The sequence below is a fragment of the Pristis pectinata genome, chromosome 19, assembly GCF_009764475.1.
Source record: "Pristis pectinata isolate sPriPec2 chromosome 19, sPriPec2.1.pri, whole genome shotgun sequence".
NCBI classification, from domain to species: domain Eukaryota; kingdom Metazoa; phylum Chordata; class Chondrichthyes; order Rhinopristiformes; family Pristidae; genus Pristis; species Pristis pectinata.
The window spans coordinates 22,129,098-22,145,610 of NC_067423.1; the positions used below are offsets into that span (position 1 = coordinate 22,129,098).

General features: G+C 39.2%; 1 protein-coding gene across 5 annotated transcripts in view; it reads right to left on the reverse strand.

The window, feature by feature from the left end:
* The window catches only part of sema3c (sema domain, immunoglobulin domain (Ig), short basic domain, secreted, (semaphorin) 3C), an 88,181-nt gene that overhangs the window by 9,350 nt on the left and 62,318 nt on the right, over positions 1–16,513 (reverse strand). For all 5 annotated transcript variants that reach the window (XM_052033762.1, XM_052033760.1, XM_052033758.1 and 2 more), the window contains 4 exons: positions 16,218–16,362; positions 13,293–13,515; positions 12,165–12,253; positions 2,474–2,515 (listed from right to left, as the gene is read on the reverse strand). In XM_052033762.1, the coding sequence (XP_051889722.1) occupies positions 2,474–2,515; positions 12,165–12,253; positions 13,293–13,515; positions 16,218–16,362 (499 nt within the window). The remainder of the gene's footprint in view (positions 1–2,473; positions 2,516–12,164; positions 12,254–13,292; positions 13,516–16,217; positions 16,363–16,513) is intronic.

Below are 16,513 nucleotides of genomic sequence, written 5' to 3' on the forward strand. Positions count from 1 at the left end.
TCTGCCATTCAATAAGATCCTGGCTGATCTGGCCGCTGGAATTCAGAAGAATGAGAGGGAATCTTATATCTTCTATAAGATCCCCTCTCATTCTTCAGAATTCCAGTGAGTATAGTCCCAGGCAACTCAGTGTCTCCTCATAGGCTAACCCCTCGTCTCTGGAATCAAGCTGGTGAACTTCCTCTGCACCACCTCCAAAGCCAGTGTATCCTTCCTCAAGTAAGGAGACCAGAAATTCACAGAGTGCTCCAGGTGCAGCCTCACCAGTCCCTGTACAGTTGCAGCATAACCTCCCTGCTCTTAAATTCAATCCCTCTAGCAATGAAGGCCAACATTCCATTTGCCTTCTTGATAACCTGTTGCACCTGCAAACCAACCTTTTGCGATTCATGCACAAGCACTCCCAAGTCCCTCTGCACAATGGCATGTTGCAATTTTTCATCATTTAAATAATAATATGATCTTCTATCTTTCCTTCCAAAGTGGATGACCTCACATTTACCAACATTGTACTCCATCTGCCAGACCCTTGCCCACTCACTTAACCCATCTATATCTCTTTGCAGACTCTCCATATTCTCTGCACAATTTGGTTTTCCATTCACTTTAGCATCATCAGCAATCTTACATACGCTACACTCGGTTCCCTCTTCCAAATCGTTAACGTATATCATGAACAGTTGTGGGCCCAGCACCGACCCCTGTGGCACCCCGCTCACCACTGCTCGCCAACCGGAAAAGCACCCATTTATCCCAACTCTCTGCCTTCTATTGGTTAATATATTGGTTTCTATATTATTCACTTCAATTAATCTCGTGATAGTGAGTTCCATTTTCTAAACATTTTCAGGGTGAAAGGTTCCCCAGAATTCCTTATTGGATTTAACAAAGACTGTCCTATAAGGGTGGCCTCTGTCTGGTTCCATCTGCAACTGAAAAGTTCTTCTTCACATCTACTCTATTCAACCCAATCGGTTACCATACTGGCTTCTATTTTCAAGAACAAAGAGCCCCAATCTTTTTTGACAGGTATAATCACTGAATATTAGCTTCATTTCAGTAAATTATTTTTGTGCCCTCTCCAGTGTCTCTCCTTCCCTTTGATAATATGGAGACCAGTACTGTTCACAGTAATCTAGCTATTGCCTCAACAAGGCATCATACATAATCTTTTCACAATTTAATTCTATTGTTTTAGGAAGGATGTAAGCTTTTGGACATTATCCTACATCAGCAATTTTAGTGATTTTTGCATGGAACCAAGATGTTGTTGTTCTGCCTCTTTAGATAGTTATTTTCCAAAGAGTCTATGCCCTTCTGATTCTTCCTTCCAAAATCTATTACATCACTCTTATCCATAATGGTGTTAATTTTCAATTAATTGCCATTCTGCAAGCTTTCCTGTACATTGTCATTATCCTCCTTTTATTAATTACAAGCATTTTCCCAAACCACTCCCAAAAAAGTTGTCCTGCACGATACATATCTGATTCCTAAATCCAAATCAATAGGTGCAATACTGAAACCTGTGGAACTCCTCTCCCCACTCTTTATTTATCTGACCAATCATTTTATTTACCCATAATATCTGTTTTGTAGTCAGTTTGCTTTCCAGTCTTCTATTATTATCCTAACTCCACATGTTCTTATTTTAGTTATGTCTACCTTATTGAAGGCTCTTTGGAAATAACTTCTATCTACTGTGTTACTCAATCAACTCCTTCCGTTACTTCCTCAAGTAACTCAAAAGAGTTAGTTAAACAGAGCCTCCTCTTTTGGAAATAATATTGAACAATATTATATTTTGAATTTCTAAGTTTTTTTTCTATTATTTCTTTAAGTAAGGATTCCAGTATCTTTTCTGCTAATGAAGTTAAGCTATTTGATCTAGAATTTTTTCAATCTTTCCATCAGTCCAATATTTTGGCTGTTTAAGATCTTGTGGATAGAAATTTGTCCAGGGTAATAGTTCTGTGCTACACACTACTTTTGAAATTCAATTCTGTTGACTTGAAAAATTTCTTTCTTTCATCAGTGTGATAAATAAATTAAGTTCAAGAATAAAATACACTGTTGTCTTAGTTTCATACTGCTTGCTAGAATTTGATCTATGTCATGATTTGCTCTTCTTTTCTGCATTAAAAATTGTTTAGTAATCACTTGCTTCATAATGTTATAACATTTACTTTTATATGAAATAATGCAGATCTCCCTTTGTATTACTACATCTACTGATGAAAGTGGTTTCACACTGCTTGGTAGAAGTTGATGTGTAAGCATGATCTGCCATTTCACCTTTCCATTATTTGCAGTTCTAGAGTCAATGTTAAATGACAAAGGCATTTTGTGCCAGTTCAGAAACAACATTGTATCTGTGCTATAGCAGGGATAAACTATTTTACTGAGAACAATTTACCTTAAATGGCAATGTAATACGTTTAAAGAGACTGCAGCAAATAACATAAAAATCTACCTTTTTGGATGAAATCTTCATTGTTGTGATAGCTGATCGATTCTATAAAAAGGAAAGCAATCATAATAGTTCAAGTACTCTTGGCAGAGCACCAAGTCAGCATATTGGCAAAACTCAAAATCAGTTTTATTAATTCTGCAAAGAGTGAACAGCACATCGACTCGATACAACTTTCCTGTTTGAAATTCTTTGTTATTGACCTTATGTTCTTTAATAAAATACCCTTTAATGTTTATACTTTGCTGAGGTCAATTGGTCATAAATATAACAGGAATAATTATATATTGTTTCGGTTTCAGATTTTGTACAAGATGGACCTTCAACTTTAAGTTGGTTTCAAACTTAATGGGCCAAATGGTCAACTAATGGACAAATGGAATTTGGTAGACAGCCCCAAATATGAATGCAGCAATAGGAATGTCCACAATCTACCACACTGAGTACAACTGTCCTATCAGTCTTTCCTGCTCAAGTCTATTATCACTGGAAAACATGATATAGCTCTTGAAACGCAGATTATGACTTCAGATTGCAAAATTCATTTGAAATTACCTGTTGCCTGAGTGAAAACAAGAAATCGTTTCATACAATTTTGATAATTTAAAAAAAGATTAAATTAAAAAAATCAGAAATTAATGAAATCAATGCATATTGATGAAGGTAAACACACATAGTGTTAGTCAATTATTACAATATATTTCACGTGGACTATCTCACATCCCTTAGGTTTGATTTCACAGGTAAGGTCACCAGTTTTGTATTCAGTATTTTGTGATTGGGGCCACATTTAAACATCTATATCTCAAACTGGAGTTTTGTGGATATAACAATTTTCCTTTTGGTTGTGAGCCTGAGAATCTCACTATGTGGGAAAACCCAGGCATTGCCAAAACAAACATGAAAATAAAAAAACTGCAGATGCTGAAAATCTGAAACAAAATCAGAAAATGCTGGAAAACCTCAGCTGGTCAGTCAGCATTTGTGGGAAGTGAAGCAGTCAATGTTTCAGGTCCAAGACTCATTGTAGAACTGAGAAAAGTTCTGATGAGGAGATACTGCTTGACCTAAAGCATTTTCTGTTTTTGACCCAAATATGTTTGTCTTGTATATTACTGCAAGCTTACTGTTCATTTAACATCAACATGAATTGTGATTGGAACTAATATGTAGCAGAAAATAAAGTTTAATTGGAATCCATTTGGTGGTAAGTAAGGCTATTTGTGGCACATCAAAATTTTGTGGAAATGGGGAGAATCTGTGAATGATGGAACCACTTTCACTGAGTGAATTATTTCCTGCTGGAGGCCACACCGTCAGGCATCTGAACAAGGTATTGGTATTGGTTTATTATTGTCACTTGTACCGAGGTACAGTGAAAAGCTTGTCTTACAAACCGATCGTACAGGTCAATTCATTACACAGTGCAGTTACATTGAGTTAGTACAAAGTGCATTGATGTAGTACAGGTAAAAACAGTAACAGTACAGAGTAAAGTGTCACAGTTACAGAGAAAGTGCAGTGCAATAAGGTGCAAGGTCACAACAAGGTAGATCGTGAGATCATAGTCCATCTCATTGCATAAAGGAACCATTCAATAGTCTTATCACAGTGGGGTAGAAGCTGTCCTTATGTCTGGTGGTACGTGCCCTCAGGCACCTGTATCTTCTACCCGATGGAAGAGGAGAGAAGAGGGAATAACCGGGGTGGGTGGGGTCTTTGATTATGCTGGCTGCTATACCAAGACAACAAGAGGTAAAGACAAAGTCTAAGGAGGGGAGGCTGGTGTCCGTGATGCGCTGGGCTGTGTCCACAACTCTCTGCAGTTTCTTGCGGTCCTGGGCAGAGCAGTTGCCGTACCAAGCCGCAATACATCCAGATAGGATGCTTTCTATGATGCATCTGTAAAAGTTGGTGAGAGTCAGAGGGGACAAACCAAATTTCTTTAGCCTCCTGAGGAAGAAGAGGCGCTGGTGAACTTTCTTGGCCGTGGCATCTATGTGATTTTATCCAATGGATCTGTGCTCATTAAAGAATGTTTAATCCTATAGGTATGTTTCATTATATTAATACTTGATTTAGTTGTGGCAATACTATAGCAGGACAGAATGGAGGTGATTAGGTAATTCTACTGTCAATTGGGCTTGATGATCAAAAATAGAAACAAAAGCAGAGAATGCCAGAAATACTCAGCACCTCATGCAGCCTTTGTACATGGAAATAGAGTTAACATTTTAGCTTGAAATCCTTTCATCAGAACTACAAATAATGAATAAGCAAACACGTTTTAAGTTGCAGAGAAGGGAGAGGGATGGGAAAAAGAAGGGAAGCTTGGTGACCATGCTGGTGGAATTGAATCAGCCTGACTTTATGCACATAACTTACATGTAACTATCCTTTGGTATTCATTGTATTATCCTGTCTTTATCAGAAGTCATTGTAGTTTGTTTAATCTGCTGTTTAAATTGACTCCATTTTTTCAGTAAGTTGACTTTGCTGCACAGTCAGCTGCTTGCTGTGAATCACATGTCCCAGCCACCTCAAATTATTGGCTTGTGCAATGTCGTCAATAAATACTCCATCTATTTCAATGATTTGCAAATGGTGCCAGTGACATAAAACCACATGCAAAATAAGCAGTTTCTCTTCTAAAAAATGCCGTTTTTAAACTATTAAGGAAAACATCTAATTAAAAGTAGGCATCTTGGATTGCATTTGTTAAGGAATAATGCCTAACATTCTCAAATGTTTCTGTGCTTTTATTTTGGATATTTGTTGCACATTAACTTTGTCAGCAATGCTTTGGCAGCCTGCTTGCTCCCAATGGGTGAGTTTTTGGCTCCTAATCATAAGAACAGAAACACAAACCCCACCCACTGCCTCCTGCTTGCACTCAGTTAGTTGAGACCTATATTCTTTCCCCTGCCACTTTGTCAGATCAAGTGTGATGCAGTTGAAAGGCAGTCTGCTCTGAGGAAAAGTAAAAAAAAATTGCTGTATTCCCTCTTGACTGCCACACCTAAAGTCTCTTTGACGACTCTGACTTTTAGTAGTATCTACGCTATTGCTACCTTCCCCACAGAAAAAATACATATTTGACTCAAAATCAAATTATCTCCTCTTGACTGAATTTATTTAATTAAAGGATCAGGAAAATAACAGTAAACGTCAAGACAGATAAATGTCTCCCACTAGATGATTAAAATCACTAACATTTCATTAGTGAAAGTAAGTCATGGAAATTTCCTTCCCTTTTTAAACTGTTGTTGTTCACAATGTATTTAAAACACTGTCTAAAAGAAAAAGAATGTCAAACATAGTATGAAGCTGAGGAGTCAAAATGTACTACCGACAGGAATACAAAGAGCCAATTTGACATCATTTTTTTTATCAGAAAAGCTCTCAGACAGATCACAAACACACAATTTGAAAGTGTGTATTTGTTGAGTAGTAGCACCTGGCACTGTACTACTTTTTGTACCTCACTCCAAAACAAAGATTTATTTACATAAAAATGTACAAAGGTTCATGGGCAGAGTAGTATGGTGGTTAAAGCAATGGGCTGATATGCAGAGGCCTCAACTATTCATCCAGAAACACAAGCTCAAATGCCAGCATTGCAGCTGGGGAATTTAAATTCAAGTAACTAAATTAAAATAATTAAGTAAGGACATAAGAACATAAGAAATGGGAGCAGGAGTAGGCCATTTGGCCCATCGATCCTGCTCCACCATTCAATAAGATCATGGCTGATCTGGCCGTGGAATCATATCCACCTACCTGCCTTTTCCCCATAGCCCTTAATTCCCCTAATATGCAAACATCTATCTAACTGTGTCTTATATATATTTAATGAGGTAGCCTCTACTGCTTCCCTGGGCAGAGAATTGCACAGATTCACTACTCTCTGGGAAAAGCAGTTCCTCTCATCTCCCTACTAAATCTACTCCCCTCAATCTTGAGGCTATGTCCCCTAGTTTGAATCTCACCTACCAGTGGAAACAACTTTCCTGCCTTTATCTTACCTATCCCTTGCATAGTTTTATATGTTTCTATAAGATCCCCTTTCATTCTTCTGAATTCCAGTGAGTATAGTCCCAGGCAACTCAATCTCTCCTCATAGGCTAACCCTCTCATCTCTGGAATCAACCTGGTGAACCTCTTCTGCACCACCTCCAAAGCCAGTATATCTTTTCTCAAGTAAGGAGACCAGAATTGCATGCAGTATTCCAGGTGTGGCCTCACCAGTACCCTATACAGTTGCAGCATAACCTCCCAGCTCTTAACTTCAATCCCTCCAACAATGAAAGCTAACATTCCATGTGCCTTCTTGATAACCTGTTGCACCTGCAAACTAACCTTTTGCGATTCATGCACAAGAACTCCCAAGTCCCTCTGCACAACAGCATGCTGCAATCTTTCACCATTTAAATAATAACCTGATCTTCTATTTTTCTTTCCAAAGTGGATGACCTTGCGTTTACCAACGTTGTATTCCATCTGCCAGATCCTTGCCCACTCACTTAACTTATCTATATCTCTCTGCAGACTCTCCGTATCCTCTGCACAATTTGGTTTTCCGCTCAATTTAGCGTCATCAGCAAACTTAGATATACTACAATTGGTCGCCTCTTCCAAATCGTTAATGTATATCGTGAACAGTTGAGGGCCCAGCACCGACCCCTGCAACACCCCACTCCCCACCGATTGCCAACTAGAGAAGCACCATTTATCCCAACTCTCTGCCTTCCATTGGTTAACCAGTTCTCTATCCATGCCAATACATTGCCCCCAACTCCATGCATCCTTAACTTATGGATAAATCTTTTATGCAGCACTTTATCACCTTGGAAATCCAAGTATACATCATCCACCTGTTCCCCTCCATCCACTGTGCTGATTATATCCTCAAAGAACTCCAGTAAGTTTATCAGACTGGACCTGCCCTTCCTGAATCCATGCTGTGTCTGCCTGATGGAACCACCTCTATCCAGATGTCTTGCTATTTCTTCCTTGATGTTAGCTTCAAGCATTTTCCCGACTACAGACTTTTAGTTAACTGGCCTATAGTTACCTGCCTTTTGCCTACATTCTTTTTACACAGTGGTGTGACATTCGCTGTCCTCCAATCTGCCAGGACCTGCCCAGAGTCCAGAGAATTTTGGTAACTTATCACAAATGTGTCTACTATAACTTGCACCATTTCCTTCAGTACCCTGAGATACATCCAAAAAAGACCAGGGGACTTGTCTACCTTTTGGGCCCACTGGTTTGTTCAGCACTACCTCTTTAGTGATCGTGGTTGTATCAAGGTCCTCACCTCCCATCGCATCCATAACATCTCTCTTTGACATGATAAACGGGTCCTCCACTGTGAAGACTGACACAAAATAGACTTGCCTTGCCATTTCTGAATTACCCATTATTAATTCCCCCTTCTCATCTTCTAAGGAAACTATGTTCATTTTAGCCACGCTTTTCCCCTTCAATCTAGTATGAGTAAACTACTGTTCTGTATTAAAAGTCCATCTGGTTCACTATTGGCCTCAAAGGAAGAAAGTTTCCCAGCCTTACCCTGGTATGGCCTACATATGACTCCAGACACAAAATATGGTGGGAACTTAAATGTTCAGGGAGAACGCAGAACAGAGAATAAACAATGGCCTTGTCAGAAATGTTTCCAATCCATGAATGGGCAAGCTAAACAAAAATACACAGCAAGTTCAGAGACTGTGGGCCACTGGTGTGGTAGCGGAAAGATTATGAGTCCAACTGAGGTGACCGACCACTGGCTGTAATGTTTGCAGATGCCACCATGCCCAATCTCCTGCTCCATTGCTGAGTTCACTAATGAGCCCAGTAATGAAGAACTAATGTGCTGGAGAGGTGCCAGATACAAAGCTTTACACCAGCAATAGTTGGTGTATTGTTGGTCACTGTATTTGAATATAGTTCTCCCCTAAAGGAATAGATGTTTTCATTCTTTTAATCATTTGTCAGCAATTGAATGTGTTTTAATTACATTCATTTAATATATTTTTTAATTATTTAAATCTGCTTGGATAATTGAAATAATTCAAAGGACTTCAACAGTGATGAGATGTCAAAGACATTGAGACTGCTGTGGTCAATGGGACAATGTTCACACCCATCTTGGGGACTGCACTTCTTCATGAAAAGCGTAATTAATCTGCAGAGTCAAGTCTTTCAGCCCACGCATCTGGAAAAGGAAGCCTAGGCAGGTGGGCAACACAGGTCAGGTCATGAGTCTGGGCAGTGGCTGGGTTCACAACAATCCAGTTCTATATGTGGAGTCAGCTCAGAGAAGGAGGAGTGTAACAATGGTGGTGACAGAGCAGGTGAGCAGGTGCTGAGCTAGCATTAGCCCCATGTGGATGGGGGGGGGGGGGTGGGGGGGAGCAGTGTGCTGGATAATGTGTAGCTGCAGTTGTGGCTTCAAAATCAGATAGGAGCAGCGAGTCACTGTCAGATACAAATGTGACCACAGGCACCAAGAGTTGAACCACTATTAAAGGCAGTTGGTCAGGCCAGATCGGTGAACTGGGGAGCAGAGCTTTTGGTGGGTGCCAAGGGCAATGATATTTGCCTTCTCGGTATTTAATTGAAGGAAATCTACCCTCTCCTCTAGGTAGATGTATGGAAGATGCTTCCTCTAGCTAAAGAATCTATAACTAGAGCTGATAGTCTAGAAACAAGGGATAGGCTATTTAGGAGAAATGCCATCTCTTGGAGGGTGGTGAATCTCTGGAGGGCTGTGGAGGCTCAGTCACTGATTGCATCCACACTGAGATCAATAGATTTTTGGATATTAAAGGAATCAAGGGACATGGGGATGGAGAAGGAAAATGCTGTTGGGGTAGAATATCAACAATCATCTTATTAGATAGTAGAGCAGGCTCAAGGGTCTGAATGGCCTTCACACCTGCTCCTACTTCTTTTGTTATTATATACTGACAGGGAAGGATGCACATAACTTCCAGCATTTGCAGTTTGTTGGAATTTTCATGCACATGTTTGCTGATCTTTAGGATGCAACAATGATACAGGCAGTCAGATGTGTGCATGTGTTTTTCTTTGTATTCCAGAACCTTCTGCTCTGGATCTTCTTGTCAACTAAGAAGGCAGATTATAATTTGACAAAATTTAAATGGTTAGGTTGAACAAAGTTTCTTGGATGAAAGCAGGTGAAGATGAGGTACTAAGAAGAAACAAATGGAGGAGGTAAGAAGTTGATGAGGCAAAGTCCTTCTTGCCTCCATCCCTTGGTGTAATGTGAGAGCGAATATTTTGGGAATGACAAAAGAGGAAGGGGACAGGAACAATACAGGGACTGAGAAGGGAGGTCTAAGGGAAAGAAGAGGTATGGTGGCGAGAGGAGGGGAGGTGGAGGGAATAGTGGGGACAAAAAAGGAAAAGCACAAGGTACATGCTGGGAGTGAGGAGGTGAGAAGAGAGACTGCAACTCCTTCCAAACAGGAAAAGGTAAAACAAAATCTAACAGCTAAGCAGAATAGAGCACAGAAACAAAGAAGGTTAGGAGGGAGACAGAGAACCAATAGCACAAAGACAGCAGGGATGAGTGAGAGTGGCACTGTATTTTCCAACTTTATGGTGATCAACTAATTTTACATTGTAAACTTTAGATCTATGAGCAATTTCCCTTCCCCATTATAAATCATGGCCTATAAGTTTCTTCTCACAGCTCTGGGAAAAACACTGCTATGTAGCTGGAAATGGGCTTAAGGTGGAGCAAAATAAAATTCCACCCACTTCCAGGCCTCCTTGCACCTAGTGGGTAATTCAATCTCTGATATCGTACAGGATTTCCATTAACACCAGAAAAAATTTCTATTGCAAAACTTCCCCAGATGACAACAATAACAGCACAACATGCAAGGTTCATCTCCTGTATAACTTTTGGCATTCCTGGTCTGAAAAGCAACAGTTGTTATTATGCTCAGAACAACCAGGATCTCCAAGGTTTGCTCACCTGAAACCTGTGTTAATGAAAAGGCTAATACTCAAGGTGCATTCTTTGTCCTCAGTGAAATCTGTGACCTGAGACCTCAGACAGAAGCTCATACTTGTGACTGGGCAGATATATGTGAAGGTGCAGATGCTCATTCTCAACTTCCTGGTCTTGGGATCATTCTAGACTACTGCTATTGATCACTTGCCATAGTTTGCTGCTCATTGCTCCATCACAGAGGTTTCCCAAGCAGCATTGTCAAACGTAGTTTTTCTTTAGCTCACAGGAATAGGCAGAATGATCACAGGGATTTGTCTGTATTCCAGAATGCAGGCATTCCTATTCTGCACCCGGTTGTGGCCCTAGGATGCAGGATATCCCTCCTGACAGTAATGTTCTTCTCTGGCCTGTCCTATGCATTTGGACGAGAGATACTCATTAGAAATACTAATTAAAGCTCATTCCTTCATCAATAGTGGGGAATCAGTGAAACCATTCATAAAATAGCCTAAATAGTTAGTGTAGGCCATTTGCCTCACTTGTTCAGGGTTTCTGTGGAAGTTACAGAGTCGTGCATGCTGAAACTGACAGAGGAAATTGGGAGAAGTAGGCAGAAATTCCCAGCAGCCTGGTGAAATTGCCAACACTTCTTGCAATCTGCACGAATTGAAAATAAATCTCTAGAACAATGCTACAGTACCCAGAGAAAAATCGTAGTGATGTCAATGAGCAAGGATGGACAGGTTTTTTTCCCCTCTTTGTTTCAAGGTTTATTTGCTGTAAAGACAATGGAGATGAGGTGCAAGGTTGACTGACTGTCAAAAGTCATCCATTTGATTAATTAAGCACCTGTTTGCCTTTGAATTATCAAGGGAATGCAGTGGGCCATGGGAATGGTCATGTTGGGCAACCATGGCATTTGGAGTCATTTGGTCAAACCACCTGGAATATATTCAACAAGATCTTGCAACTCCACAGCCTGGCCTGCCAAATCAAGGAAGGCTGGTTTATATTTGAATAAATAAACATTCAAATTCCTCTCTTCTATCAAGTACTTTCCCTCTGAACTATTTGCACAAATTATTACCCAAGATATTTTTTCCCAAGAATTCCAATTGTTGATTCAGACTTCAGAACTACTAAACAAATCAAACAGGGAGTTCACTCTCTGTATTGTTTAGATGATTTTCAAGAAATTATATAAATACATTTTGCCATTATTTATTTCAAATCATTGCACAGACCAGCTGCAATTAGCTGAAATTTATACTCTGCATTGAGAAAAATTGAAAATAAGTGACTGCGATAAATAAACAGCACCATTTATCTCAACACGTCACAGCCTTCATAGTGTTACAACACATATCCACTTCACAAGTCTACCACTAAACCAATAGCATGAGACTTCAAAGCATGAATGGTTTGGCTGCCTTGAAAACATTACAGATCTTTGGGGACTTGTATAATTAGGAGCACGCTCTCTACATCTTTTGGTTTGAACCTGAAACAGCAGCCTGAATATAAAGCAAAGGCTGATTGTTTCCACATGGGTCTGTGATACAGCATCTAACTTGGCCTGTTTATGATTTTGACCAACAGCTTTTCACCTACAAAACCCTGCTGAAACTTGGAAAAGCTTCCTTATAAATTCCAACCTGCTGACTATATGCTGCTTAATCTGATTTAAAAAAAAGTCAGTCAGACCTCAAATACTTCCATTTCTTCCAAGATAAGCTCTTCCTTATTCGATGCATTTTTGGACAAGACCACAATTTTCTGGACAGTTCCCTTATCTGAAAGACATATTAGAAACAAGTCAATTCACCTAACAAAACTTGGTTTAATGGAATCTTAAAATATCTAATTCATTTTGTTTAGAAGGCAATTTTTGTTTGAATAACCTCATAGGGTTTCTGTACTGATTGTTGTTTGTTCTTACCTAGTGAGTGTGAGCAACTTTTGGCGTTTGTGTGAAATCAGCAAAATCTGATTCTTTCCATTATGGAATAAAGAAAGACAACAGGAGATGCATATATTGGACAAAAAGTCCACCATCACCTGCCTTGCACAAGTGACAATTAAAATACCCCTTCCCAGCCAAAGTGAAAGTTGTGTCTATGTCCATTTTTGAATGGAAATCCATTGTTATATCATGCATTTCTTCCAGTGCAGATCTGGGTGGAAGCACCTTAATGGTATGTCATTACATCATTATAATGCAATTATGAATAGGTAGAATATGAAGAGATGTAGGCAACTCAAAGGGGGATTGGAGGGTAAAAGCACTCCCTGCATTGGTTCCGGAGGTACACCAACCCAAATGGCAGCCTTTTGTAATGGAGAGGGAGGAGACACTGGGGAACTACAGTTAATGATGAAGTGAAGACAAATCCAAGATGCAGTTATGAGTTTGGAAATGAGTCAACAATCCAGCCATTTAATTGTTGCTGAACTGAAGGTGTTTTCTTCAAAGATGATTATGAAGGAGCCTCTCATTCTATAGAACCATGGGTCTGCATTGTCACGTGCCTGTGAGAAGGTGGAGGAAGGAATCAGCATAGGTGTCCCAGCGACCTTTGGTGCAACTCTGCTTCTAGCTTTCCGATGATATCCTCCTGGCATCATTTTATTACAGATCTTTATATTTGGCTGGCAGCATCTTGGTGTGTAAGGGCTGGCAGTATCCCTAATACTACAACTTTTTAGTAACAAAGGAACAGGTGTATCATTCTCCTAGGTCGAACAAACAAGGTGCTTTCCTCTGCAATTCCTTGTAGGCCTTGAATGTCACCATATTTATTGGAGTTTAGATTATTTTTTTAGATATCTTACCTGTGCCAAGAAAGAGGACATGATATCTTCCATCTGCAGCCTTCACTTGGTCCACCACTATCTTGGTGTACTTATAATCAGTATTAATCCTTACAATCAGTGGCTGCTTATTGATTGGATAAATAGAGTTATACATCATGGGATGGTTCCGGATAAATGTAACCACTTCATCAGGAAAATCCTTTGTTGACAATGTGTTAGGTGTAAATGCTCCTCCAGGGCACTAATAATTAAAGATGAGGACAAAGTAAGTACAAATAAGTTTCAGTGAAATTTCTTGCTTATCTTGGTCTTTAACTTATCATGCCCTTTATCCTGCCAGTTTAATTTATGTTATTCTTCTGGATTTTAGCTTTCTTTTAGCAGAATGTACTGATTTATTACCCATGTAACTCTCCTCTCCTGCTACTTTCGATTGGATATTTTTAGAAAGTAAATTATAAATGTTTGCCCTGTCCAAAGTGCATCATCTCTTACACCATTTAACAATACAGTGCAGTGATAAAACATTGCTGACAATCTGGAGGTCAAAGTAGCAACACATAAAACATTTAAATAGGCAATGTATACATCATATGAAAAACTATAGAAAACTTCTCCTGAATGGAAAAGCATATATTTTCAAATTCAAAACTGAATCAAAATCCTGGTCTTTTAACTTATTTTTTAATCCTGTGATTTTGTCAAACTGATGCTCCAAGATTTAATTTCCGATGTCTTGTTTCAAAACAACACAGAACTATGAAGAGAAGACTGTATTTAAACCTGAGTTTGGCAATTTCAGCTCATAACCACTGGTCCAAATTTTGCTTTGGAGAGCAACTGCTGGCAATGTTTCTGCTATTGTGACTTCCATCAACTTTGGATCCATGTTTCATTTCTTTATGCATCAAATTACCATTCCTATTTACCATTTGCTATTCCCTGTCATCCACCCTACAAACATAACCCATTGGTCTTTCTTCCCTTCTCTGCCGTCCCTGCCTCTGTACTTGCTTACACCCTGTTATATATCAAACTTTTTCCAGTTCTGGTGAATGTTCTCCAGCCAAAATGTTAACTCTCTTTCTCTATCCCCAGATGTTGCCTGACCTGCTAACTATTTTCAGCATTTTCTGTTTTATTCCAGATTTCCAGCATCTGTGGTATTTCGCTTTTGAAGCTGATGACATATAATGGTTTTATGATTCTTGAGACACAGGAAATGTAAGTCCTGATTAATGTGTTTTTCACATTTGTATTATTTTTGCAAAGGCAATCAGCAATGAATAGAAATTTGCTGTTTTAGGAGTTATGGGGCTGAAATAGGTGACACGGATGCAACATTGTGGATTTAAGACCCTAAGTATTTTTGATGGCCTGGTTATAAGCAAATAATTGCTTTTGTAATATTTAGATACTGGCAGTATTTAACAGGTGTCCTGTGTTTATGGACATATTTTAAGGAATGGGCATTCAGGTGTCCTTCGTCCTGACAGGTTACCATGAAGGAATATTTGAGATGGAGAGAATTCAGTGAAGCTTCACCACATTGATTCCTTGGATAGAAGAACTGATATATGAAGAGAGATTGGATCAATTAGGTTTATATTCACTAGAGTTGATAAGAATGAGAGGAGATCTCAAAGAAACCGACAAAATTCTAACAGAAATGGACAGATTAGATGCAGGAAGGATGTTCCCAAGACTTGGGACTCAGAACCAGGGGCACAGTCTAAGGATAAAGGTATTCCAGTTGAAACTGAGATGAGGAGAAATTTCTCCTCCCAGAGAATGGTAAACCTGTTGACTGCTCTGCCGCAGAAAGCAGTTGAAGCCAAAAATTTAAATATATTCAAGAAGGAGTTAAATAGGACTGGAGAGATCAAGGGATATGGAGAGAAAGGTGGAAAACAGCACTGAAACTGGATGATTAGTCATGATCAGATTGAATAGTGGGGCAGGCTTGAAGGTTGAATAGCTTACTCCTGCCCCTATTTTCTATGTTTCAAATAATGTAGACTGGCTGAAGGAAGGCTGTCCCACAAGCAATGGACATGGTTCACAGAGGTTGCTCCTGTGGAAAATTTAGGACCGCTTGACTTGGACTGATTTTATCAAATCCAAATCTTTTTGCTACTCATTGTTATTGGAGCCAAAATTCAGTCACAGATGAAGCACAAATGTGGCTGAACTCATATATTTTGCTGGTTCAAAGTTTCCAATGAATATTATACGTATTCTTAAAAAGAAAGGAAATGTTGTTATAATACTTTGAACAGAATATATTTTCTCTCCTAATTCTTAGTTTTTTTTTGGTTTTCGCTTAGAATTTTGAATTTATTCAGATTGCCTGTGTCAATTAATACGGCAATGTATCAAGGACTCCTTCAAAGTTCAAACTGACCCAAAGGGGCTAAGCACGGACCTATTAGATTTTCATGAACTGAGAATGTTTGGTTTGGGCTTTGGATAAATGTGTGTACCAAATAATTCATGTCATTATGGCAGTAGATTGATTGGAAATCCAGACAGACTGAGAAAGTTAAGTTTGCTGAGGTGAAAGTGAACTTGATAGCTGGTTTCCTGTACAAGTAATATCTGAACACATAATAATTATAAATGAACCACATTGTTCACCCTATAACTAGACTTGGACTGTTCTCATCAAATGGAATGCCAAATGTTCTGCTTTGAAAAATATCACGTGGCAAATTGTTTCATCTGTAAGATAGCATCTTCAACAATGTTGCCCTTCCTCAGTATTGCACTGAAATGCCAGCATAAATTATAATCTTCAAATGCCCGTAGAGTGGTTTGGAGCCATAATCCCTGTTTTAGAGGGAAGGAGGGAAAAGTGCAGTCATTGTGTCTTCAGTAAAACTTTTAAAAATGAGTGAATTATTAAACAGTGCAGGTCAAGGTACAGGAGATTTGGATACTTACTGTGCCAGGCCTGGGATATGGAATCCTGCCTTGGTACGGAACATACTGATGGTTTGGTCCTTCCTTGTGTGCGAATGGTCCATTGAAAACCGTGTGAATATCAAGCATATTATAGACACACACAGCTGAGCCTTTAAATACTGAGCTGCAAGAACAAGCAGATTTGCATTGTGTGCAATAAGGTAGGGGTTGCTTTTACTTGTTCAGCACATATTCAACATCACAAACAGACTGAGTCTTAAGGGATTCCATCCAGATATTGAAATCATTTTATTATAAATGAAGAGGGAAGTATA